Here is a 27,371-nt window from a genome sequence, read left to right as displayed (position 1 = left end):
TATGGCCTCCTTGCAGCTTATCGAGCATCGTCCACTAGATAGCAGCTGTACTGGGTTTTACAGCTCGGCCCCATCCATTTAAACATGAATGAGCTGTGCCGACGCAATGTAACTGATAAATCTAACATCACTGTCCCTGGAAGAAATTGCGGTGCCAACCACATACTGATGACCTATCCTGCGGATAGTTCTTAAGTATAAAAAAAATAAATCAGTGTCAAACATTTGGAAAACCCTTTTAAACTTACAAAGCTGAGAGTTTTGCAGCCCCTTCCCTTGTACCAGGTTCGCATCGAAAGTGTGGCACACACTGACTCTCCGTGGCCTTGTGAACTAATCGAGGCTGCTGCTTTTGCAGCATAGCAGGCTGATTGTCCAATGGTCCCTTTTGCCGCTGTTTTCTCTCCCAAGACAGCTTCACAAGTCCAGGTGGGTACTTTATAGACCCTGCTTCATTTGATGCTGGTGCGACGGACTTGGGTTGCACAAAGGTCTCTTCTAGACTCCAGCCTCTCCACCATGGCCATGGACCCCAAGGGGGCAGTCCACAGCTTGTGATTGTACACACTGCAGTTATTACTTGCGCCCCCTTAATCAGGTAAACCTATGCAGTTTTAGAGTTAACCATGTATCTGCCTCCCCCTTTAATAGGTGGGTGGCATAGTTGTGATATCGCCACAAAAAAAAATAACTGTGTCAGAATTGCATTATTTTCTTTGCTTTCACTGTGAAAAAAAAAAAAAAAAACGGAATAAAATGCGATTAGAAACTTTATATACCCCAAAACATTACAAATGAAAACTATAAGTCGCCCCACAAAAATCAAGCCCTCACGCAAAAGTAGTAAAGTAGTGCAATTGCACCTAGTTGCACCCAGAGGTTCCACTCACTGTCTTGCATGCTGCACCCCCCACCACTTTGACAGGGCCAGGCAGTAAAGACGTAATCACTACTGGCCCTGAAGTCTTGTGCATGCACATTGGCTTTAGTGTTTGGCACAGTACAGAAACGACTCGGCCAATAGGCTCTGTACTGCGCCTGCACCAAACACTGCAGCCAGCGTGCAGGTGCGAGATTTCAGGAGACTTTAAAGCCAGGTATGATTAAGTCTTCATTGCCTGGCCTGGCCAGGCAAAGTGGTGGGGGTCGGCATGCAAGAGAGTGAACAAAGCCTCTAGGTGCAATTGCATTGCCCTCTACAGAACTGTGCTATACAGGTCCTTCTCAAAAAGATTAGCATATTGTGATAAAGTTCATTATTTTCTGTAATGTACTGATAAACATTAGACTTTCATATATTTTAGATGCATTACACACAACTGAAGTAGTTCAAGCCTTTTATTGTTTTAATATTGATGATTTTGGCATACAGCTCATGAAAACCCAAAATTCCTATCTAAAAAAATTAGCATTTCATGAAAAGGTTCTCTAAACGAGCTATTAACCTAATCATCTGAATCAACTAATTAACTCTAAACACCTGCAAAAGATTCCTGAGGCTTTTAAAAACTCCCAGCCTGGTTCATTACTCAAAACCGCAATCATGGGTAAGACTGCTGACCTGACTGCTGTCCAGAAGGCCATCATTGACACCCTCAAGCAAGAGGGTAAGACACAGAAAGAAATTTCTGAAGGAATAGGCTGTTCCCAGAGTGCTGTATCAAGGCACCTCAGTGGGAAGTCTGTGGGAAGGAAAAAGTGTGGCAGAAAACGCTGCACAACGAGAAGAGGTGACCGGACCCTGAGGAAGATTGTGGAGAAGGACCGATTCCAGACCTTGGGGGACCTGCGGAAGCAGTGGACTGAGTCTGGAGTAGAAACATCCAGAGCCACCGTGTACAGGCGTGTGCAGGAAATGGGCTACAGGTGCCGCATTCCCCAGGTCAAGCCACTTTTGAACCAGAAACAGCGGCAGAAGCGCCTGACCTGGGCTACAGAGAAGCAGCACTGGACTGTTGCTCAGTGGTCCAAAGTACTTTTTTCGGATGAAAGCAAATTTTGCATGTCATTCGGAAATCAAGGTGCCAGAGTCTGGAGGAAGACTGGGGAGAGGGAAATGCCAAAATGCCTGAAGTCCAGTGTCAAGTACCCACAGTCAGTGATGGTCTGGGGTGCCATGTCAGCTGCTGGTGTTGGTCCACTGTGTTTTATCAAGGGCAGGGTCAATGCAGCTAGCCATCAGGAGATTTTGGAGCACTTCATGCTTCCATCTGCTGAAAAGCTTTATGGAAATGAAGATTTAATTTTTCAGCACGACCTGGCACCTGCTCACAGTGCCAAAACCACTGGTAAATGGTTTACTGACCATGGTATTACTGTGCTCAATTGGCCTGCCAACTCTCCTGACCTGACCCCCATAGAGAATCTGTGGGATATTGGGAAGAGAAAGTTGAGAGACGCAAGACCCAACACTCTGGATGAGCTTAAGGCCACTATCGAAGCATCCTGGGCCTCCATAACACCTCAGCAGTGCCACAGGCTGATTGTCTCCATGCCACGCCGCATTGAAGCAGTCATTTCTGCAAAAGGATTCCCGACCAAGTATTGAGTGCATAACTGAACATAATTATTTGAAGGTTGACTTTTTTTTGTGTTAACACTTTTATTTTATTGGTCGGATGAAATATGCTAATTTTTTTAGATAGGAAATTTGGGTTTTCATGAGCTGTATGCCAAAATCATCAATATTAAAACAATAAAAGGCTTGAACTACTTCAGTTGTGTGTAATGAATCTAAAATATATGAAAGTCTAATGTCAGTACATTACAGAAAATAATGAACTTCATCACAATATGCAAATTTTTTTGAGAAGGACCTGTACTTTTCCGTAAAACGCACAAGAATAGGACACTTTCTATTTTTTTTTTAGCAGGGATGTGGAATGGACATACAGGTGCGGACAGCACACAGTGTGCTGTCCACATCTTTTGTGGCCCCATTAAAGTGAATGGGTCCGCAACTGACCCGCAAAAAATAAGGATTGGATGTGGACCAAAAATACTATTGTGTGTATGAGCCCTGAGAGCTCATGCACATGACCGTATGTATTTTGCGGTCCGCAAAAAGTACAGCTCACGTCCGTAAAATACAGAATGCACACGGAACAGCTGGCCCCTAATAGAACAGTCCTATCCTTGTCTGTAATGCGGCCAATAATAGGACATGTTCTATTTGCGGAACGGAAATACGGAATGCACACTGAGTACCTTCTGTTTTTTTGCGGACCCATTGAAATGAATGATTCGCATACGGGCCACAAAAAAATCTGAACAAACAGAAAGAAAATGCGTTCGTGTGCATGAGCCCTTAGGGCTTGTTCACACGAACGTATGGGTTCCGTTCCGTGCATTGGGGCTGCAATTTGTGGTCTGCAATGCACGGAGAACATGAGTCCTCCGGGACGGATCCAGACCCATTCAGCTTGAATGGGTCCGTATCCCTCCATTCCTCAAAAAGATAGGACAAGTTCTATCTTTGTGGGGAACGGAAGTACGGAAAGCCACAGAAGCACTCCGTAGTGCTTCCATGGATTTCCGTTCCACAACACTCCGGATTTGTGGATCCATTCAAGTGAATAGGTCCGCATCATCCGTAATGCGGAATGCACACGGAACGGTGTCTGTTTATTGTGGATCCACATATGCGGTCCGCAAAACGGCAATGGAACCCATAGGTTCGTGTGAACAAGCCCTTAGTCTGATAATCCTCAGTGGATGGGGTCCATATGGAATCACTGGGCTGCTGCCTCAGCTGTGGTCCTAGAGGGCCTTCTTGAGGTTTCCTCATCGTTGGATGAAGAGGAATAGCTTCCACAAAAAAAAATAAAAAAAGCTTTTCTACAGTAAAAAGAAACTAACAAAAAGTTCTGTGCCAAAAACTGCGCACAGATACAGTCAGTGACAACATGGTACTGCTCTTCGCTCAGCGGTTGCAGGATGCACAGAAGCAGATGTTAAAGTGCATGCAGAAATCTAAACTAACACTACCTGAAATTAACATGTATATGAAACTATCTAACACAATGTCTTGTATTTATTTTTATTTTTTTTCACACAAAAAAAAAGTCTTCACTGGAAACTGAGCACAAATACGATCACCAAAATGTGCAGTACTGACCTGCGCTCAACGTTTGCAGGCAAATAGATCTGCACGTTTTACTGATTGTACAGTCAGGCCCATAATATAAGGACACTGACACAATTTTATTACTTTTGGTTCCTTAACAAGTGGGAGGCACATATGCAAACTGTTGTAATTCCTTCACCGTTCACCTGATTTGGATGTAAATACCCTCACATTAAGGCCACACAGCGGTGTTTCGCACTAGTGTATTACTGTTGTACAGCAGCGGCATGAAGCGCATAGCGTCATAGCAACCAGTGACGCCGTGCGCTCCTGCTCGCATCCGGAATCCAGGCCATGTGCATTCGGCCTAAAGCTGACAGTCTGCAGTTACAGCACATCTTGTTTGTTTCATTTCAAATCCATTGTGGTGGTGTATAGAGCCCAAAATGTTACAATTGTGTTGATGTCCCAATATTTATGACTGTATCTGTGCACAGTTTTCGGTACAGTCTTTTTTTTGTGGGGGAAAAAAAAACCAAACAGTAGTATACAAATTGTCTACAGTTATAAAATACCTGTCAGGAGGAATCCCGGCCAGGTTTCCCCGGTCCGCTCTCGGCCACGGAACACGGCCGTGTGCATGAGGCCTAACATATGAGAGAGACTCATTACATGCAAAGCGAGATATTTCAAGCCTTTATTTGTAATAATTTGAATGATGATGGCTTACAGCTTATGAAAACCCCAAAATCACAATCAAAAGTCCCCCTTTGCTCAGGGGGTATGGATTAATTAGCGGACTACAGTGTGACACTTTGAGCCTAGAATGTTGAACCTTTTCACAAAATTCTAATTTTAAGCTGTGTGTGTATAAATATATCTCAAACAAAAAATTACACAGCAGCACTAGTCCAAAAGCACGGGTGCAAAACCCTCCCAGCCGCAGGCTCAACGGCTAACAGATAGATATACGCTCAAAAGATGAGGCAGCAGCTGCCTCATCTTTTAAACGTGTATATGTGTGTGTATGTGTGTATGTATGTATGTGTATGTATGTATATATATATATATATATATATATATATATATATATATATATATATATCGTATTTATCGGCGTATAACACGCACTTTTTCCCCCTGAAAATAGGGGGCAAATGATGTATGCGTGTTATACGCCGATATAATGTTAAGAAGCCATGTTTTTACATAACGAATGTATAACATTAAGACGGCGCAGCGCCTGCCCCAGCTCACTCTGTCATGCGCCGCTTGCCTGTTCATTCATAAAGTGAGATAAGCAGGCAGGCGGCGCATGCGGAGGGAGGTGGGGCAGGCGGCGCATGCGGAGGGAGGTGGGGCAGGCGGCGCATGCGGAGGGAGCTGGGGCAGGCGGCGCATGCGGAGGGAGCTGGGGCAGGCGGCGCATCAGGAGGGAGCTGAGACAGGCGGCGCATGACCGAGGGAGATGCCGGTCTGCGCCGTCTTAATGTTATACCTCCGGTACTACAGTAAGTACCGTACAATTAGATATAGAGTCAGATTGAATGTTTAACAGTTGCGGGGCCCGGTGTATTAGAGTAGAGTCACTGCACCGGGCCCCGCCATGAGTGTTCCCGCCTCCTCTCTCCACACTTATCCATCTGATGGGGGATCTGTAGATGACACTTATGGGGATCTGTGGATGACATAAGTGTCATCCACAGAGCCCCATAAGTGTCATCCTTTTACATTATTTACCTTATAAGTGGTATTAATATTAATAAAAAAAAGTTCTGAGCTACCCTTTTTTTCCTGAAATTTCCCTCTTAAAATGAAGGTGCGTGTTATACGCCTGTGCGTGTTATACGGTAGATATAGATATAGATAGATATTGAGATATATATATATATAGATATATATAGATATATATATATATATGATAGTTGTGCCAAAAAATGAGTACAGATGAGAAAAATAAAAACTTGTTCCCAAGAAAACGGAGCACAGTTGTTGATGGGTGATGTAGGCACTGATCAGCACTTGGTGGTCACAGCTCGCACATTGAAAAACCAGACAATTTCAAAAAAGTGATCACAGCTAGCTTGGTGTCTGCTGAAAGAGAAAGGGGAGGGAGGGTGCTTTCGGCTGCGTTTAGAGGCATAGAGATTGGGACTTGGGGAGCAATGATCAAGGAACTGCTACAAATGAACAATAGGATAACTGGTCAGTGCAGAGGTTCCAGATTTGATTTGATTTTTTTTTACAGGAGCACAGTAGATAGTGGTGGTACACCACTAAGTCCCAGCCTGCCAACACACAGCACACAGGGGCACAGAACCTCTCTGTATGCAGTCACCAACTGTAATGGCTTCCTGCAGAGAGGTTCTCACTATATTCCATGCCCCTCTAGTGCTGCGATTGGCTTATGTCCCCTGTGAGCATTTAGAGGAGATTGGTGGTGTCCTGTACAGCACCAATTGTCTCCATATTTGGCCATCTGCAGCCCCCTCACTGGCTTTTACAGTCAGGGAGCTGCAATTGGGTCTGCAGGTGGATGTACAACCTCCCTCTGTCCTTGACTAAGATAGCTGGTTGTCGTTGATAGCCACCATCTTGGCCTGGTTATCGTGAAATAAGGCGCGGTGACCAGTTTTTGTAGTGCTGCATTATATTATGGAGGGAGAGAAACATAGAATGTGTCAGCAGATAAGAACCATTTGGCCCATCTAATCTGCTCAATATACTGAATACTATGGATAGCCCCTGGCCCTATCTTATATGAAGGATGGCCTTATGCCTATCCCATGCATGCTTAAACTCCTTCACTGTATTTGCAGCTACCTCTTCTGCAGGAAGGCTATTCCATGCATCCACTACTCTCAGTAAAGTAATACTTCCTGATATTACTTTTAAACCTTTCCCCCTCTAATTTAAAACTGTCCTCTTTTATATTCTCTCCTCTTTTACCTTGTTGATTCCCTTTATGTATTTAAAAGTTTCTATCATATCCCCTCTGTCTCGTCTTTCTTCCAAGCTATACATGTTAAGGTCCTTTAATCTTTCCTGGTAAGTTTTATCCTGCAATCCATGTACTAGTTTAGTAGCTCTTCTCTGAACTCTCTCCAAAGTATCAATATCCTTCTGGAGATATGGCCTCCAGTACTGCGCACAATACTCCAAATGAGGTCTCACTAGTGCTCTGTACAGCGGCATGAGCACCTCCCTCTTTCTACTGGTAATGCCTCTCCCTATACACCCAAGCATTCTGCTAGCATTTCCTGCTGCTCTATGACATTGTCTGCCTACCTTTAAGTCTTCTGAAATAATGATCCCTAAATCCCTTTCCTCAGATACTGAGGTTAGGCCTTCTACAATTTCGCTGATAAAGATATTAAACAATATGGGTCCCAGATCAGATCCCTGAGGTACCCCACTGGTAACAAGACCTTGGTCTGAATATACTCCATTGACTACAACCCTCTGTTGTCTGTCCCTCAGCCACTGCCTAATCCATTCAACAATATGGGAGTCCAAGCCCAAAGACTGCACTTTATTGATAAGCCTTCTATGTGGGACAGTATCAAAAGCCTTACTAAAGTCTAGATAAGCGATGTCTACTGCACCTCCTCCATCTATTATTTTAGTCACCCAATCAAAAAAATCAATAAGATTCGTTTGACATGATCTCCCTGAAGTAAACCCATGCTGTTTTTCATCTTTCAATCCATGGGATTTTAGATGTTCCACAATCCTCTCCTTGAGTATGGTTTCAATTAATTTCCCCACTATTGATGCCAGGCTTACTGGCCTATAGTTGCCCGATTCCTCCTTACTACCGTTCTTGTGAATGGGCACAACATTTGCTAATTTCCAAGCTCTGTGATATCTAGGTTTATATCTGTATATTCTGACAGGACTCCCAGGAGAGTGTCTTGGTTACCCTGCTCACACAAGATGACTGACGGCGTTCTGTGTACACAGTAATACAGGTAGAACTGTCCGTCATTGTGTGCGGGGTAAGTAGGACTCTCACCATTAGCAGTCCTGTCAGGATTTACTCTGCTTTTTACTTAGCAGTCTGCTACTAATCCTATAAATCCATGTATCATAGAGCCCAGCTACTCTTTCATATGCGTCCTCTCTGCTTCTCTCCTCTATAAGATAGGGCAGCAGAAATTAAATTACACGATAGCTTTAAGCTGCGACTGATCCATCAAATGATGGCCACGAATGGAGCGGATGGACTCCATTGACTTTTAATGGGTCCATCGGTTTCTGTCTCGATGGCCATTATTTTTTCCAGAACAAGAGCGCTGTGTCCTTTGCAGTAGAGTCTCCACCATGGAGGACATTAAAGCCTCACAGAAGTGCCCAGGAATCCCCTGTGGGCTCAACAGCCTGGACTTCAGACCGGTTTGTTTCAGCTTTGAAACGTTTTCACACCACCAGACCTTCTGGTGTATTGACAGAGAATTGTCCTCTCCGGATATAGCTGCATTAATCCCTGGACTGGGGGTAGGAGTAGATCTGGTGGTGTATTCACACATGAAAGGCTGGATGCAGAATTTCTACAACTGGTAATCAGCCCCGCACATATGAATGGGGCTGGTTTTGCAGCATGTGCATGCTTTCAGATGAATGGGACAGAAATTTCTCCAATAACTGCACTGCTGCATAGGGCTGTACAGCATGGTGTATCCTTTTTTTATGACCGTGTTTAGGACGTGCTGCCTTTTAGCTGCCAGTGAGCGGATTGTGCTGAGGTTTTCGCTACAGACAAGGATAGAAGGTCCGGATTGAGAACTACTACAATGTGGTTTTGCGGTGTGATAATGACGCCGATCACACTTAATCCTTTGACATCCAGATTACCTTGGTGTACCATATACTACCTCCAGGTATTTGATCTTGTGTTACCCGATCCATATAATAGAAATGTTACTCCCAGTGCCTTATGCCAGTAAGCGAGTCTCTACACACAAACCTGTGGGGCTCCTTGCCAGTTCATCTGGCAGCTGCTGCCCACATTTAAAAGGTTTACAACAGGAGGAGACACGTTCGCCATTAATAACAAGTGATTTTAACTTCAGGCACTTTCTTCTTCCTGCGAGGAGTCGAGACCTTGCTTAACATCTGCTTTTAGATCATTTGCATCATAAATGCTGTGCTATATCACAGGATTCTCCATGCAATTTAAGCATGGGGAACGAGCAAGTATGTAGAAGTAATGTGCTGAGACTAGTTAGTTCTCCAGAAGGCTCCCGTCTTTTACCGCTTTCTTTTTTATTAAATTTTTTGTCACAATGAACGTTATCTTCTACTGGCTGCTGATTAACCCTCAGCATATTAATGTGCAAAACTATTTTCTGTTCATTAGCTGTTGCAAAACTCTGCCCCGGGTATGTCCTCAAGTTTAGTTTGTGATCAAAGCAATGAAAGAATGTACCCTCACTTCTCATCATTTTCTTCTGTCTCCATCATTATCTTGTCACATGAAAAATCCCTTGTTGGACATGAGTTGATTTGACATGTCTTTACGTTACTGGTATGTCATGACAGACATCTTTGGCATAATGTCAATGTGGTTATTTTTTTTTTTCTCTGTTCCTCAAGTTACTAGCGTCTAACATAATTTAGGTTCTATGGAGATGCAAGAGCCCCATGTTTGAAGTGTGCACCAGGAAACACTTGTGGAGTATACATCAGACCTATTCACAAATTCTGTATTTGCTATATTCGCAAATTGCAGATCTGCAAAATACCGGCCCTGTGCATGCCGCGCTTGCCGCTAGCCCCATTGCCAAAATGGCTATTGTCCACAAAACGGACAGGAATAAGAACATATTTTATCATTTGTGGCACGGATGGTATCCGTGTGCTCTCCACGTTTTTTGTGGCCCCGTGGAAATGAATGGCTCTATGTATATACCTTTTGGTGAAAGGCTCAAATGCAGTACATGGCGATTTCAAATGTACTTATAGAGTAAGGCAATGGTCCAGTAACTGCTACTGCGCTAAAGTTAGTTATGTCTTTTCTCTTTTGACTTTAGTGGAAGCCTGTTTGTAGTTTTGAGTAGACAAGTTTCAGTTTTAGAAAATATGAAGGGGTTGTTTCCAGTGTAAGGCTGGTTTCAAATACAGTATTTGTTTTTTACATTTGTCAGTTTCTTTGCTCTGTTTTATGCTTTATTTTTGTTCTATGCCTCCAGATGTTAGTTTTAAAGTCTATATTTAAAGGGGCAATAAAGACTTGGGCCACCCCTGTACATGTGGTGAAATAACAAAAGAATCAATCCTTACCCTTTTCTCCCCTAATTTTTCCAGCGCTCAGCTCCATTTCTCTTCACCACGGTTTGTCACTGTTGCAGCCAGAAAAACATTTTATATACACTGGTCACCTCTGCAGCCTGTCGCTGGCCTCAGCAGTAACTGTCCCATATACTGCCGAGGCCACGGAGTACAGTGGTAACCTGTGTGAGCGGAACATTACCGATGCAGGCAGGAACATGATGTCATCGACAGGGAGGACCAGAGCTCAGCACTAGAATAAGTGGGGAGGAAATAGGTTGAATATTGATGCATTTGTTATTTTACCACATTTCGGGGTCGCCGAGTGTTTAACATGAGAAACCACTTTAATTATGAAATTCACTATAAAGTGGGTTTTTAGCATGGCTTGTTTTGCATTGTTTAAGCATTTTTAAATGTTTCGACATGTTTTGTCAAAAGGCAACCTCGGCATGGAGTTTTTCCTTAGGTATCTCTATGGGAGGTAAAAAAAAACAGCTGTTTAAAAGTTTACAGTAAGGCTTCGCAGAGAACCTGAGAGCGCCTGCCGGAATTCTCCGGATCCCACGCTGATTGTTCGCTGGCTCCATTAAATACAATAGGATCCGGCGGAGATCTGTACACATTCTGACAGACAAGTGGAGAACCAGCCGGACACAAACCGCTGCATGTTTTTATCAAAACTGGTTAGATAATTAGATGCCGTCTTTAATTTTTCAAAGTTCCTGTGGAAATTTTGAATTTGTCAAGTACAGGTGCTGCAGTCCAGAGCTGGTAATGTGAACTAAAGACAGTCATGCCCTGGACTGCTAATCCTCCTTTACCGGAAGCCACACAGTGACAAATTGGGTGTTTTGCTGTAAGGATTCACCCTAAATGCAAATATATTTTTAAGCCTTGGTAATGTATAGCATTATTTCAGTGATCACAAAGTGCTATTATTGTATTACTGTTTTTTAAGGTTCATCTCGGAAAAGGAAGCTGGAAGACAGTCCTAAAAAGTCTCCAGAGGAAGAAGGCAATGAGAGACAAGTTGCGAAGAAGAAAAAATCTGATTCAGTAAGTAGCGGCCAGTTACATGACATTGTGGGTAGCGATCTGCAACAGATTCCTACAGCCACAAGTGGCAAGAGTGAACAGATCCGTGGCAAAATCTGCTTGAGTTACCTGATTTGTTGCAGATTTCGCCTTGTATATCGTAAAGGTTGGAGGAAATCTGTAATGTAAACTGACAAGCCTGCCAATTTGAAATCTGCACTCCAGATCATTGTTTGCATAGATATTTTGTGCAGCATGTGAATGAGATGTCATCCACTTTGATGCTAGTGTAAATTCTGTAAGTTTTCTGCCTGCTTTGTAGGCACAGTGTGTCTGACCCTCATGGGCATATACTGTTAACCTAAAAAGGGTTGTCTGACCAAAATTGGACAGAATGTTCCTGTTCTGACGCTTACTGGGTGGCTACTGGTCTTTGCTTCTGGGCACTCTTGAAATGCAGTTTCTAACTGGGCAGCCAGGGACCAGTGTGGAACAGGAGCAGCGAGGTGTGAGGTATTCCTTTTTTTTTTTTTTTTCTCCCAATTTTGTTATGCCTTTTATGATTTATTTTATTTTTTAAAGTATTAAAAAAAAAATCTGCCAGACAACCCCTTTAACTTTTAGCCTCTGCAAGATGAATCTATGGAGAGAGCTCAGATTCACCATATGTTTTGCTCAGGCATGTGACGCCAGATTACCTAGTCCCTTGTCGGTCTTGTCAGCTAGGGATATCTGGCACACCCCAGAAAGATACATGTATGGGAGGACAGGGCATAAGAGTAATATTGGGGTTATAGAAGGGCAAAGTAGGTTAAAGAATAGGGATATCTCCAACTGGCAAGACTCCCCTGCATACCTCTGAACCATGGTAAGGGGTGTCATACCCCCACTGACTTTGTTTATACTGACTGGAGCTCACAGGATTCATATTGGTTTGAAGTGGCAATTATTTTGTTTGCTTTAGCTGGCCTTCTGTACTTTGTTATTAATAAAAGTTGTTTAAAACTATGCCATACTGAAGTAAAAAGTGGGTTACGTCAGGACTTGAGAGGTGTAGGGCTGGCAATAGAGACATGTAGCCCAGTTTTAAGGGTACTTAGAGCACTAAATTTATTATTATTATTATCATCATCATCATTATTAGTATTTTAACACCTCCTTTTGCCTTTTACAATTTTTTTTTTTTTAAGTCAGAAAACCCTTTTAAATTTTTTATCGCCAATGCCAATGGGCCACCTGTACGCGAGTGCAGGTGAACGCACATAGGATCTGCACAAATTTTGTGCGGGTTTATGTGTGTTTCTGCACCAGATTAGATGCAGATTTGCAGCAGACTTCAGCCTTCCATTGAAAAGGGTGAAATACACAGCTAAAACTGCAAACCTAATTGACTGGACTTAGAAATTCGCGCAGCGGATCAATTTCCATAAATCCGCAAAGTGTACATGAGATCTGTGTAATCTCATACAATTTGCTGGTACTGTGGTACTGTGTTTTTTCTGCACAGGAATTAAAGCGGAGAAACCCGTGCTTATTCCGCAACATGTGCAGGTGGCCTTAAGAAGCTTAAAAAATGACAACTTGATAAAACCATGACAGCAGCCATTCTGTCACCCTTAAAAGAGCCTTTACTCTCTCTTGCATCTTGCACGCTCCAGTGCCCTCAGCTAAAATAAGTTGGTCTTCAACATGCAGCTAAGTAATTGGGGACACTCGCATGTAGTTCATCTTCCTGGGCCAACCATAATCTGCTGAGATCACTCTTGCAGGTGCTAGGTTATGGAACCATTCGGAGGTGGCTTAGTTCTGACTGGGCATCACTAGAGCCATAGCAGGACGAAAATACTGCAGTATTGGAAATATCTAGTATCTAAATGTAGTATACGGCCTAATGCTAGAAAACGTAGGCTGTGTTCACATCAGATTTCTGTCTCATGTTTAAAGTATACATCGGGAGAAATGGGATGGAAATGTATTGTATACTGTGCTTTTCCAGCCGGGGGTCCAGTAAAAAAATGTACGTGTTAAACATAGCTTTACAAATCATTTGATATTCTGATACATACATAACTGACTGCAGTTTACGTTACACTACAGACTATTGAATAGTGTTGTGAGATTGGTGTGATACAATAATGCAGGCAATATTATTGCGTTAATGCTGTCATGTGTATTATAGAAGCACTCTTGTAATATCCTACATGATCTGGGTTAGGAATTTGATTTCATTGTAGCCATTTGTTTCCACACTGGATAGTCCTTCAGTTTCTGTAATCCGTGCCATCCACCATGATGTATGACGGAGGTGACTGTGGTGTTCAGCAGTGTTCACTACCTGTGGCCGTATAAATGACTTATTTTCCTTTTTTTTACTGGCAGTTTGCTATAGATGACAGTTCTGGTTCTGATGATGAACTTGAAAAACAAGAAGCCAGCGTAAGAAAGCTGCAGAAACATTTTCCTGATTTGGATAAGGAGGTGAGCAAGTTGTGCAGCGGTACAGGTGTGCTTGTGTATATGCATTTTTCAATTCTGTCATCCTAAAGAAGGTGCAATAGAAATACATTCTATAAGTAAAAGAATCTTGATACCGCGCACTGTCAGTTTTAGCTGCAATGTGAATAAGCCCCCCTCACACCCTCTGTACGGACTAAGCTGTGGGATGTCACAAATTTGAGTTGCCTTTTACTCCTAGATGTTTTTCTTCCAAGTCCTAGGTCCTTTTGGGATGTGTTTGGAGCTTTTTTGCAGGCACAGGTCATTGTCTTGAACCTGGAAACGCGCCCCGGCCGGCAGCGTGGGGCTTCTTTAGTTCACGCTTGTACAGAGCAGGAGTGACGTCACTACTGTGACTACGGGTAGTCACAGATACCACTAAGCCTCGATGCGTTTCGGATAGATTCTACCCTAGTCACAGTAGTGACGTCACTCCTGCTCTGTACGAGCGTGAGCCACGAGATTGAACTAAAGGAGCCGTGCTGCCGGCCGCGGCGCGTCTCCAGGTTCAAGACACTCTGACCTGTGCCCTCAAAAAAAGCTCCAAACATCTCAAAAGGACCTAGGACTTGGGAGAGAAACATCTAGACTAAAGGTAACTCAGATTTGTGACATCCCACAGCTTAGTCCGTATGGAGGGTGTGAGGTGGCGGGGGGGGGGCTTATTCACATTGCAGCTAAAACTGACAGCTCGCGGTATCAAGATTCTTTTACTTATTTATTTTATGTGGCAGGCATCTTGCGGTCCTGCTACGATACTGCAGCTTCACATCGAGGAGGGTGAAGAGCGCTAGTAGAATAAACACACAACTCTTAGCTATACATTCTAAATAGCATTGCTTTTTTTTTTTTACTATTTCTTTCATTCTGAACAGGGAACTGTAGTATTGCCTTAAAGGGGATATCCTATCATTATTGTAAAAAATGAAAATCAGACATCATATAGTACAGGACAATCTCTTTCTAACAAAGATAGAACCAGTCCTGTACCTCATATGGATCCAGAGATCTCCCCATTTATTGCTCTGCTAGATTTAGATCAAGCTGAAAGCTCAAGGGAGTGTCTTTTCTGCTGCAGCTAAGGGGGCGTGTCCATGCTCTCCCTATTCCAGCTCAGGAGGCGGTTGAAGGATGAAACTGAGCATGTGCGGCCATCTCAGTGAGCAGGTCAAAGATGAGGAAAAAAAAAAACAGCAGGTCGCGCTCTACAGATAAATTTTATAGAATAACTCAGTGGCTATGCTAAAATTTTGATTACGTGCAATTACAAAAGTATTAATATCCAGGAGCTGGTTTAAAAACTGTAGGGACAACCCCCTTTAAGGCTCATTTTACATGGGCCAATGCATAAGCATTGAGTGCAGACGATGGCTACATTTACAGTATTCTCCTCTGTATTGGGACAAGTGATCGCTAGTACTATTGTCCCGCACTCATAAGATCATATGAGTGCGGGACAATAGTCCCGCGGGTTGCCCGACGTGCACAGCATCATTGTAATCTAAGATGCTGTGTGCTCCCGTGCGCACGATCAATGCCTCTTCGGGAAATATGGCCCGCTCATGGACTTTATATCTCGGAGGGCATACGGTCGCGTGCAAGAGGCCAAAGCATGAGCAAAACTAGTTACAAACTGGTACAAGAGGAGAGGGGGCCTTGCCCACGAGGGCTTACAATCTGCACTTTAGATGGGACAGTTTTATCAAGAATAGGCTTTTGTACAAATGCTGAAAATTGCATAATCTTTGGCCCCTTGTAAAGACCCTTTTAGTCAAATGAGTGGGGTTGCGCTGCAGAAAACACCTTTATTGGTTGTCTAGTAGCTCTATTTTACAGTACAACGTGGTACTAAATGTCTTGTGCCAGGATGAGCACCTCCGGTGAGGGTGGCTCCATTTTATTTTCTGGTACTATACAAGACCCTAAAGAAGCTCCTGTCCTCATCATAATAAAACATTTAACCGCTTCCAGCATGTAATTCTGACTTTGTAGATAGCACAAACTCCAGCTCTCAAGTGGTAAAGGTGCTCTGACCTGCTCTGCACGGATCCGGGCTGTGTTCACACCCATCGTAGATTCAGCGAGTAAAATCAATGATTCTTCATTTAAAAAAATGTATAAACAAGTAATCCTCCTGCATAAATGCAACGCGTTTTAACCATAAGACAGGTCGTCTTCATGGATTCATAGCATGGATTTTGCTGCATCTAATTCTGTCAGATGTAAAGACTTGCTTCATCTGTCTTAGTCATCTGCTTATTTTTCTTAAATCTTCCTTTTCTATTATCCTGGGGTGCCTATTTGAGGCTTTGGAACCAATTACTAGTTTTCTGTAGAGTTATGGACTCTAGTGACAGTGATTTCAACATACAGTGGGAGTCCCGGTACCAACTAAAGGGGTATTCTAGTGATAGAATTTTATACAGGATATTTAGTACCACATTGTACTGTAAAGTGGCGCTACTAGGCAACCAAGAAAGATATATTTTACCAGAGGAACGGCCATCCTGTGATTGCTTGGTTCTGAGGCACCTATTGTACAATGTAACTGGAGTCCATAAGTCTGTGGAGGACTAGTAATTGGTTCCAAAGCCCAAAAATTTTTAATTTAAGAAAAATAAGCAGATGAAGCAAGTGACCTGACAGACCATTGTATTTCATTATTTTTACTGGGCGTTCCTCCTCATTGATTGGCAGCTGTAGTTGTATACACATTCATACAAAATTATATAGAAATCTGCTCAGCATGTTCTGCTCTGTAACATGCAAGCAGCAGATAGTGCCATTTTCAATGTAAAAGTATGGTATATCCTGATGTCCAAGACCTCTTGTGAGGCAGCCATTTGAAGATGGTCATGCATGTGCACAGCTTTCTCCATTCACTCCTATGGAAGAAAGAGCCAAGTAAGTGGGCTCTGCTTATTAGGTGACTCCTATAGAAGTATAGGATGTATTTATAAAGCAGACGAACAAGAACCAAACAGTGCAAAGTCTGTACATAGGCGTCAAATCAAATGATTTCATATGTGGGAAAAGGTTGTGTGTCCGGAAATTTGCACAAATATTTTTCTGTGTTTATTTGGCTTTGAAAACCCTTTTCATTGTATCTGTGCTGTAAATAGTCTAATCCACAACGCATAGTTACAAAAAAAAGCATTTGTGTCATCCTCAGTTTTCACCATAACATGAACATTTTTTTATTTTTATTACTGTATCTGTTAATGAGAATTGTTTCCAGGCCTGTAACTAATTGGAGATTATGATTATGTAATGTTTGCTTTTGTGCAGGAGCTTAGAGAGGTACTCCAGGAGCATGACTGGTCCTTTCATGAAGCACTTGAGGCTCTAAAGCTGTTTGCAGAAGATGAACAAGGTAGCCAAAATCATGTAACCGTAAAGCTAAAACATGTAGTGATCAGACTTTTTGCTGACTATTGAGGGGTCTGAAACCATTTTCTTTGCAGCAGGACATCTTTGCTTCAACAATATGTGCTCATATAAGGGAAGTCCACAAACAAGAGCTCACAGAGAGATAGACGTGAGCTACCGGGGAGCTTCCCATATTGAGCAAATGGACATGTTGGTCTAGAATGAGAGTGCGTCACAAATCCTGCTAACCCCACAAGCCAGACCACAACATTACATCTCATGTTAGTACTCCCATAGAAATGAATGGAGCAGCCATGCGCATATGCCACCGGCCGCCTCAATCATTTCAGGGGAGCAGCAGGGTGTATGGGACCCCCACTTCTCGTGATCGGTGGGGGGCTCAGTGGTAGGACCCCTACCAATCTAATGATTATCTCTATATGAAAATACCCCTTTACTGTGATAAATGTAATCTAGTGTGTGTTTCACACACTTAATGTGAGGAATCCTTTCAGGTGTGACAGTAAAAAGCAGGTGGTGTCTGCAGGGCACTTTTATACCATGTTGCTTTGAAGGGTATTATTAGATGATGTCAATGGGGTTATTTACTTTGGAGAATCCCTTTGCAAAATTCCTTGTTAGACAGATTAGAGGTAATATAGGGGGATCCTCCATTAGTAATACCAGGGCCACTGATTTGGTGCAGATTTTCACTCAACCACTTGTATTGGTGCATTTTATGGGATCCTTACTTGCTGGACAATTCCCTTACTGCAGGTTGAGAAACAACGCCCTATACGTACCCCAGGGAGTATGTGCCGCAGGGTGTATTGGTATGCAGGCTGCCCTAGCATTCAGCAATGTTTAATTGCTGGTTGTTTAGGCCTTTCCAAATTCAACTGTATCTCCATCTTCAGGACGGCAATACAGGTGAATAGGTGAATACTGCAGCAGGGTCCGGGAGCTGGTTTCCTTCCATTCACACTTATAGGCCACAGGCACTCGGCCTAAAGTCTGTCGGGGACTGTGCAGGGGGTGCAATGATGTTGTCATAATCATCTCAACCCCCTGATCCAGCTTTCAAGCAGGTCAGGATGAATTTTGAAGTAACTGCTGACAGGCTTACAACAGAATGTATGACAGCGGCGTAAGAATATACTTATTTTGTTAACCTGGATGGGTGCGGGGTGCACACGGCCGGTGGCCGTGTATTGCCGACCCGACGTTTGCGGGCCGCAATACGGCCACGGCCGCCCAACGGCCGTGTGCATGAGGCCTTAGGGTACCGCCACACTGAGAGTCCATGCTGCAGTTGTGACTCTGTGGCAAAGTACCGTATGACCGTACAAGCTGCAGTGTGATCAAATTAACTATTTAGAACTGTATTGTTTTTCAGTCTTTATTTTTAATGACCACACAGTTTTGTGGGTACCATCTGCCTACTGGTAATTTGGGCAGGTAAGGGTGGGTTCACATCACGTTTTATGCCTCCATTTGACGTATGTGTTAGCAAAAAAAGGGTGAAAACCGCTGCACATTCTTGTTTGCTGCACAGTTCGGTGGAACTCTATGGTGAACAGATGCCACTGTATGGCATCAGTCTGAGCCATCTGTTTAACGTATACATTTTCTATATACCTTAAAAGGATGGGAAAAATGTGATGTTAACCCAGCCTTGTTTAAAATCTGTTTTAATAGATAGGTACAGGGTCTAAAAATTAGATATTTTGTATGTTCTATCACGTTACATCTTATGTTTGCCATGTACCAGTGTATGTCAACCAAATCCATAGTACTCAATTCACACAACGTATGTGAAAACAGTCAGTCCTTGGTCAGACTGGTATATGTCAATATATGTAGCAAAAAGAATAGTTGACTACACTTTTTTTGCGCGGACACCTATATAATGCTTAGTATCTCTTTACCATGGCGACAATAACACACACATACTATTAATTTTAATGTCTTTATTGATGATTATACAGACTCAATTGCCCAAAACTATTAAAATCAATGATAGAGCATAATGGCGGAACCAATTATAAAATGCTATATATGATGTATAACACAGATCTTTATATACTGTATATAATTACCATAAATAATAAAATGCAAGTGCTATATACAACAAAATCATATATTAATAATAGTACAATATTATATACAAAATGCAGTGTTAAAACTAATGTTGAATAGATACAGATTTTTAAAAGGCACCGGCCTTCTCTCGGCTTACCAAGCACAGCTCCGTACTTTGTATAGTGGCTCTGTTTGGTCTTGCAGCTCAGTCCCATTCACTTCAATGGTCCTGACCTGCACTTAGGCCATGTGTTTGATGAATGTGTCGTCACTGGCCTAGGAAAAGTTGTGAGAAGGCCGCTGCACTCACAGGAGTGCTGGTGCCTTCTCAAACAGATGATCGGCGGGGGTCCCGACTGTCGGACCCCCACCGAACAGATACTGATGACCTATCCTGAGAATAGGTTATCAGTACTGAAATCTCGGAAAACCCCTTTAGGGTCCATTCACACGTCCGCAAAATGGGTCTGCATCCGTTACGCAATTTTGCGGAACAGGTGCGGACCCATTAATTTTCAGCGGGGCAAGAATATGCTATCTGCATTTGGGGATCCGCACTTCCGTATCCGCCCAAAAATAGTACATGTCCTATTCTTGTCCCCAATTGCGGACAAGAAAAGGCATTTTTTATGAGAGTGCCGGCTATGTGCGGTCCGCAAAATGCGGAACGCACATTGCTGGTGTCTGTGTTTTGCGGATTCGCAATTTGCGGATCCGCAAAACACATACAGACGTGTGGATGGAACCTTTAAAGGGGTTCTGCACTTTCATTTAACTGATGATCTATCCTCTGGATAGATCACCAGCTTCTGATCGGTGGGGGTCCGACACCCGGGATCCCCGCCGATCAGCTGTTTGAGAAGGCAGTGGCGCTCCAGCAGCGCCGCGGCCTTCTCACTGTTTACCGCCGGCCCACTGACGTCACGACTAGTATTAACTAGCGTGGGCGCGGCTAAGCTCTGTTCACTTGAATGGAGCTTAGTCGCGCCCACGCTAGTTGATCCTAGTCGTGACGTCAGTGGGCCAGCGGTAAACAGTGAGAAGGCCGCTGCGCTACTGGAGCGCCGCTGCCTTTTGAAACAGCTGACCGGTGGGGGTCCCGGGTGTCGGACCCCGCCGATCAGAAGCTGATGCTCTATCCAGAGGATAGATCATCAGTTAAATGAAAGTGCAGAACCCCTTTTAATGTCAACTACATATATAAAATGCAAGTTCCATATATGCATTAAAGGGGTCCTCCGGGAATTAAGAAAATGAAAATACTTCAATATTACTTTATTATAAATATATTCTCAAATACCTTTCATTTTTTTATAATGGCTCGTTTTGTCTGGGGAGTAATCAGGGCAAACAAAATGGCCGCTGTCCCATTAGTTCACACACAACCTGTCCTGATCACACATGAGGACAAGTTACTTTACAACACTGAGGTAAAGAGCTGCTTCCTCCTCCTCTCTACTTATGAGGGAGACATGAAGTACAGAGAGGATGGACAGGACAGACTGTGGTAATGCAGACAGTAAACAAGTGCTGCTGCTCATCAGGCACACTTCACCCTCCTCTCATGTCTCCTCATCATCTCCATTCCCACAGAGATTCACCTGTATTCAGGATCATGATTCCTAAAAAGCAGCGCAGAGAGGAGGATGAGGCAGCACTATGGCTAATTGTGGTGAAGTAACGTGTCCTCCTGTGTGATTTAGGACAGGTTTTGTGTGTACTGATAGGACGGTGGTCATTTTATTTTTCCTAATCATTGCTCCCCAGACTAAACAAGCCATTCTAAGTAATGGAAGGTATTTGTGAATATATTTATTATAACATAATATTTAAGTATTTTCATTTTTTTTAATTCCTGGAGAACCCCTCTAACGATACCAACCAGACAAAGTGATTGTGTAAGGCTACTTTCACACTAGCGTTCGATCGGATCCGTTCTGAACGGATCCGATCATAATAATGCAGACGGAGGCTCCGTTCAGAACGGATCCGTCTGCATTATTTTAGCATATAAAAGCTAAGTGTGAAAATAGCCTAGTACGGATCCGTCCAGACTTTCAATGTAAAGTCAATGGGGGACGGATCCGCCTGAAGATTGAGCCATATTGTGGCATCTTCAAACGGATCCGTCCCCATTGACTTACATTGTAAGTCTGGACGGATCCGCACGCCTCCGCACGGCCAGGCGGACACCCGAACACTGCAAGCAGCGTTCAGCTGTCCGCCTGTCCGTGCGGAGGCGAGCGGAGCGGAGGCTGAACGCCGCCAGACTGATGCAGTCTGAGCGGATCCGCTCCATTCAGACTGCATCAGGGCTGGACGGCTGCGTTCGGGTCCGCTCGTGAGCTCCTTCAAACGGAGCTCACGAGCGGACCAGCGAACGCTAGTGTGAAAGGAGCCTAAGGGTGAGAGCAATATATATGGGTGAACAGTCGTAATTATTTCTTCCTTTACACCAGGGGCCACATGTGGCCCTTGATATAATTCTGTGTGGCCCCCAACCATCTAGTGACAGACGTGTATGTCTATGTCTTGTGGCAGCTTACACACATTTTTCATGTTTTCTTCTATAAGGTAATCCTTGAGGTGTAACCAAACATTTATAGTCTATATAGTGTATGTACAATACACCATAAATATAGTATTTCAGTTGGAAATCCCCTTTTAACTTTTATTTTCCCTTGGGATTCCTGCACTCTGACAATGTGGCCCCAACCAGAAAAGGTTGTGCACCCCTGGTTTACACTGTTAAAAAAAAAAAAAAAAAACTCTAGGGGTTGTCTTTGTTGTCTACTTGCACTACACTTCTCGTCCTAGTCAACATCAGCCAGATAGGGTCATGTACGCCACTCCAGCCAATGTCTTCAAGCAGTCACTTATCTTCCTGCGTTCCCTCCAATCCATCATCGCTGCTCCATCCTTTTCCCTATCCTGCAGCCAGTGGTGTATTATTGTGGCTGCAGCGGTGACGTCTGTATAAGGGTGAGGACATTGATTGGGTGCAGGTAGGGATAAAGGACAAAATGTGTGTGCTGGATCGGGGGGGAGCACAGGTAGGAAAGTTTAAGTGTTTGTATTAAGTTGCCAGGCTCCTGACACTTGTAGTTGCATTAGCTCCATGCTACCTGCCGAGATGAGGGAAATGCAGCTTGACAATCATACAATGTAGTTTTTCATTTTAGTCCGTGTTTTAAATGTGTTCAAGATTTGACTATGTATTTGCAAGGAGATCCCCAGCAGATATCTGAGGCCGATACAATGCTCCCTGCAGGGGCTGTGCTGGTGGAGTCACTAGGACAGCAGATCTCTCCAGAGCATGTACATGGGGTGTGTAAGGTTTCATTAGAAGTTCTAAATCCGACCTCAGCATGTGTGAAGACAATCTTAGGCCCTGCTATCTGTAGTAAAATGAACTTCTCAGCTTTGTGAGCTTTAGAATTTTTCACTGCCATAAGTTAAATCCCCTGTCACTTCTGTTCACGAGCCTGCATTCTGACCATCATGTGAGTGGGCTTGCCAGTCACTCTGTGCAGTCTTGCCAACTTGCCCATGTAGAGTGGCGTGGTGAGAATCGGGTGGAATTTTTGAACCTAAATGATACCCCTCATGACCTGTTCTGATGAAAATAGGGATACTTAATCACTGGATGTTCCTGGTGATTACTGTGGTCACGTGTCGACAGATACCATCGGGAGCCGATTGGTGAAGTAAATATTGCTACTTTTATTTCTTTAAAATTATTCTGAGACTTAAAAAAATATATACTGGCTGGACAGCTACTCTAAGGCTGGTTCACCACAACGTGATCCAAGTTTTTATGGAAAAAAAAATTAAGATAAAAAATATATATTTGTACCGTGTTAACCATAAGCAGATTGAGATTCCTAGGTGGTTGACGGAAAAGATGATGGCACAATTACAAGCTTTCGAGGCTACTTAGGCCTCTTCTTCAGGCATCTTTTAAGACTGTATTGAAGATGTACTTAAGAATGAGGTAGATGGGAAGTGATGTAAAGCAGATCAATATGAGTGGAGAAGGAAAGAAACAATTATAGCAGTAAATTAGGCTACTTTCACACTAGCGCTCTTGCTGGATCCGGCAGGGCTCAGCAAAAACGCTTCCGTTCCTGACAATACAACTGTCTGCATCCGATCTGAACGGATCCAGTTGTATTATCTTTAGCATAGCCAAGGCGGATCCGTCATGATGATGATACAGAGCCTGAAGCAAAATCGGGGGTTTTGACCAGGAATTGCAAAAATACATACCCTGATATTTTAAGGGCTATTCCAAATTTTATGTCAAACATTGATCTGTGCATAATGAACCGTTATTAACATTTCTAATACACTTTCAGTTATCCACCATTTTCAGTGATGGGGAATGTGCTGGTTTAAAGTCCTGGCAGTTTGCTACAGTGTACCAACCAGACTTCTGTCGTTAGGCTCACAGAGGATTGCCTAGACTGGAGCCAACTGTAGCAAACCCTCAGCTGGGAAAAATATTATGCAAGGGTTTCAGCCTTTAGATTTGGGAGGAAATGTTTTGTGTGCTGATGACGAGCAGAGATCCTGACAATGTTGAGGTACTGAAAGATACATTTTTTTAGCTGCACGCACTTTTTTTTTGTTCCTTCTACAATGATATGTACTGTGAGCCGGGTTACTTTGTCCAACTAGACGACGTAGAACGGCAAGCTTTCAGCACATAAAGACATCATAGATTTGGCGTTTTGTATTCTTGGTCGGGTGTACACGGGTATAATACGCCCATTTAAAGACACCCTAGAACAGCCATAAATCATATTTAGAAGCGCATATCTATAGGATGATCACTCTTTATTTCTGCACAGGTAGAACACGCCTCATTAATAGATTACACTGTTGTATCAGTAATACGGCTCAGTGCAGAATGCAGATTTTATGTGAAAAACTGAATCCGATTCAGCCTTGCAAAAGTAGTACCTTCCTGGAAGTTTTATGCTCATTAATGGTTAAAAATATATGCATCTTTTTTGTATGTTAGTATTCACATATCCACCTGCAAATCAAGTCATTGGTCATTTTCTTATGTAATAAAACTCCTCTCTCCTTCCGTCCATGCTTAATTTTAACCCTTTCCCGGCAAATGGGCATTTGTAAGCAGAAGAGACGGTGGCTTGTGTTCAGGTGGAGACTTCTTTCAGCTTAGTCACACAGCTGTACAGACCAATGGGACAGGAGTAATCTCCTGCAGGGATTGGCTACGGTTGGAGCATCCTTAATAGATCCACCCAAAGGCGGGAACAGTGTATTAACTTGTTGTTTTAGGGACAGCCTCATGTGACCGACCGCAATGTACTTGAAGCTGTAGTACCGTCTCGGGGGGCCTTTTGCTAATAGTGTAAAGGCCAAGAGAAATAAATTTACAGTGCAAATATCACTCTATGAATATGAATGTATTGTTTCTTGAGCACGGTATTAGTCGCAGCCCCCCGTGCCCAGCATCACAGGAAGGTTTAGACCGATGTCTGCATGCGTTGTATTAAAACTGTATTTGTGTTACATGAACAGATGACTTGAGGAATGCTTCCACAAATGAAGTGTCTAATGGCCTAAAGAAAAAATCAAAAGGCAAAAATAACGATAGCAGCGTCCAAAGCGACTTAGAAAGTGAGGATTCAGCTTCGGATGAAGGCAGCGTTCTGGATGAAGACTACAGCAGTGGGGATGAAACAATGGAGGAGAAGTACAAAGCTAGAATAGTCAGCTTCTTGCAAGATGCCTCCCTGGATGAGCTCTCTCTCATCCCCCAGTGCTCTCTAAAGAAAGCTCAGAGGATCACTGAGCTCCGGCCCTTCCATTCTTGGGATTCTCTGGTAAGTTTTCAGTGTACAGTACTTTTTCTTCTTTTTTTTTATACTCCTTTTATGCTTATAGGCAAGAGGTGTCTACAATCTAAGGAGGCATAAATGGGTGGCCTTTTCCTCAGCAGGCTAACACTAGATTCATCCTTAGCCAATAGCAGATGATATAGTGTCATATGACCTAATTTTGAATAAATTAAGGGGTGATTTTCCTGCAACATCCAAGCTGATTGGCTGGCAAGGCTGTCACTCATTCAGCAGCCTAGAAACTTGGTTCAGAGCTCTGCTGAGCAGACATTAGAGCTTTCCTGGGAGAAGGAGCACTTTGCCAGTCTCTTCTCAGGGATTTTTGCAGAAAAGTCAAGCAGGAGGAAAGAATGTGGCAGCAGGATTTCTCCTTCCACTGTGACTGCTTGAAGAAACAGCTGCAAGGGCAGCTCCATGCCTCCAGATGCCAGCGAGGACCGTGGTCCTTTTTTACTAAAACTGCTTTCCATCCCCCCCATTTCTTTTTACTATGGGCTGTATAAGTGAATTTTTCTACATGTTTCCTCCGGCTACACTTTGCTGCCATTTTATGGGACATTGTCAGACTTTGTCTTGAACCAGAGAGCACAGAAAAAAAAAAAAATACTTTGTTAAAGGGATGTTTTACCTGCATGTGGTAAGTACTTTGATGTTATAATTTTTTTTTTAGTTATTATTTTTTTTATTTTGTTTCAAAATCTAAACCTTTGTGTGACTGTAGAGGTTGCTTTTTCTGTGTGTGGACGTTCGCGTATGGCTTAACATGAAGTGTCGGAGGCCTTGTGGTGTACGCCTTGTGCTGTATACGTCGAGTTTCTTTAGAAATGAGCACATTGTGGTTTGGAGGCATTATTAGATTATACGGAGAGATCGAGGTGGAAGGAGTTGTCAAGTGGACACGCTTTCCTAGGTATTCTGGGTAACCAAACGGATTTGACTCCTGTCACAGAAGGATTGGAGCATTTTTTTTATGCTTTAGAAATGGGGACAGAAAGGGTACACAGAGCTGTAATTGCTGGAGCTGCAGCGCGGAGCCACGAGCTGCTCTCTGCACACACCGTCGTTTAGCCTCCAGCTCTTGGCCGCCCTGACAACATCTGTCTCCTAGACAGCTCCCAGCCCGACTTGTTGGGCTTCGCCTCGGCTAATTCTTCCTTAAAGTATTTGCTAAAGGGCTGCCATTCCCACAGATGGCTGTCTTCTTTTTTTTTTTTTTTTTTCTTTTTTTCCCCCTTTGGCAAAAAAGATAATATTGTAAATGCTGTGTTGACCTGCAGTGAATTGAAAGATTTTTTTTTTCTTTTATTTGATTAAACTTGTTTATTAGCATCTACGCCCAAATATTCAGTGGTTGCTGTAACTACATGCCTAAAATCATGTTGGAGAAAGCAGGCTTCCAGCAGATGTGAGGCTGCCAAGGAATGAATGTACTGGGGACTAGTGTGTACCTCTGGAAATACATTTCTGCCAAGTTCTTTCTGTATCTACATTGCGTCCGGATAGTAAAGATTACATTCGTTGTAGTCCATAAATAAAGCTGAAAAAGGAGGACAAGAGACACCTTGATTTCTTTGTATTTGTCACCGCCATACACACAGGGCTCATCCTTCCATAGGGATTCCTAGGTATCCCTCTTTGACGGATGAGGCGTAAGTAGATAAACGTTTCCTCCCCCTCAGTCTGCAGTAATTGTGTGGACCCGTAAAATCCTCTATAATATACCTCATTCTAGATTTGTGGCCCCCTGTCCATTCAGCCGTACGTTGTGCTATGTGTAGGGTGGCTTCTGTGCCAGGTGTGCAAGATTTTCTGGGATATCGTGCAACCAGGCAATATGGTGATGCCTTCAAATCCATGCACTTATCCCATTGTCATCTAGGAGCTCGGCGCAGCTTTTACGGATATCGCCAGGTGTCCCACATAATACATTAGGTGCTAGGACGTCATCCATCTCATTACCTGCACTGTCGGGTCATGTATCAAGCTTAAGCTCATGGATAAAGTATCACTGGGCTTATTTTTACATGAGGTTTAGACTAATGCTTCTTGTCATCTTTTGGAAAGTTATCTAAAAAGTTTTCATACATGGCTCTTTTTTTCCATCCATGTGGTTTCTAGTATAGATATCTGTTAATACATGTACATGTTTTCTTTTCTTTTTCTTTGAAATATATACA

General features: G+C 43.2%; 1 protein-coding gene across 3 annotated transcripts in view; it reads left to right on the top strand.

Annotated features, from left to right (window-relative positions):
• The window catches only part of SMARCAD1 (SWI/SNF-related, matrix-associated actin-dependent regulator of chromatin, subfamily a, containing DEAD/H box 1), a 105,067-nt gene that overhangs the window by 23,077 nt on the left and 54,619 nt on the right, over positions 1 to 27,371 (top strand). For 2 of the 3 annotated variants that reach the window (XM_044302707.1, XM_044302698.1), the window contains exons 6-9: positions 11,298 to 11,395; positions 13,754 to 13,852; positions 17,159 to 17,243; positions 24,875 to 25,179. In XM_044302707.1, coding sequence (XP_044158642.1) covers positions 11,298 to 11,395; positions 13,754 to 13,852; positions 17,159 to 17,243; positions 24,875 to 25,179 — 587 coding nt within the window. Of the gene's footprint in view, positions 1 to 11,297; positions 11,396 to 13,753; positions 13,853 to 17,158; positions 17,244 to 24,874; positions 25,180 to 25,464; positions 25,832 to 27,371 lie in introns of those variants that run through there. The other variant, XM_044302714.1, reaches the window with a different exon arrangement.

This window comes from Bufo gargarizans, chromosome 1 (genome assembly GCF_014858855.1).
Source record: "Bufo gargarizans isolate SCDJY-AF-19 chromosome 1, ASM1485885v1, whole genome shotgun sequence".
In the NCBI taxonomy this organism is placed as follows: domain Eukaryota; kingdom Metazoa; phylum Chordata; class Amphibia; order Anura; family Bufonidae; genus Bufo; species Bufo gargarizans.
This window is presented reverse-complemented; position numbering and strand designations above follow the sequence as displayed.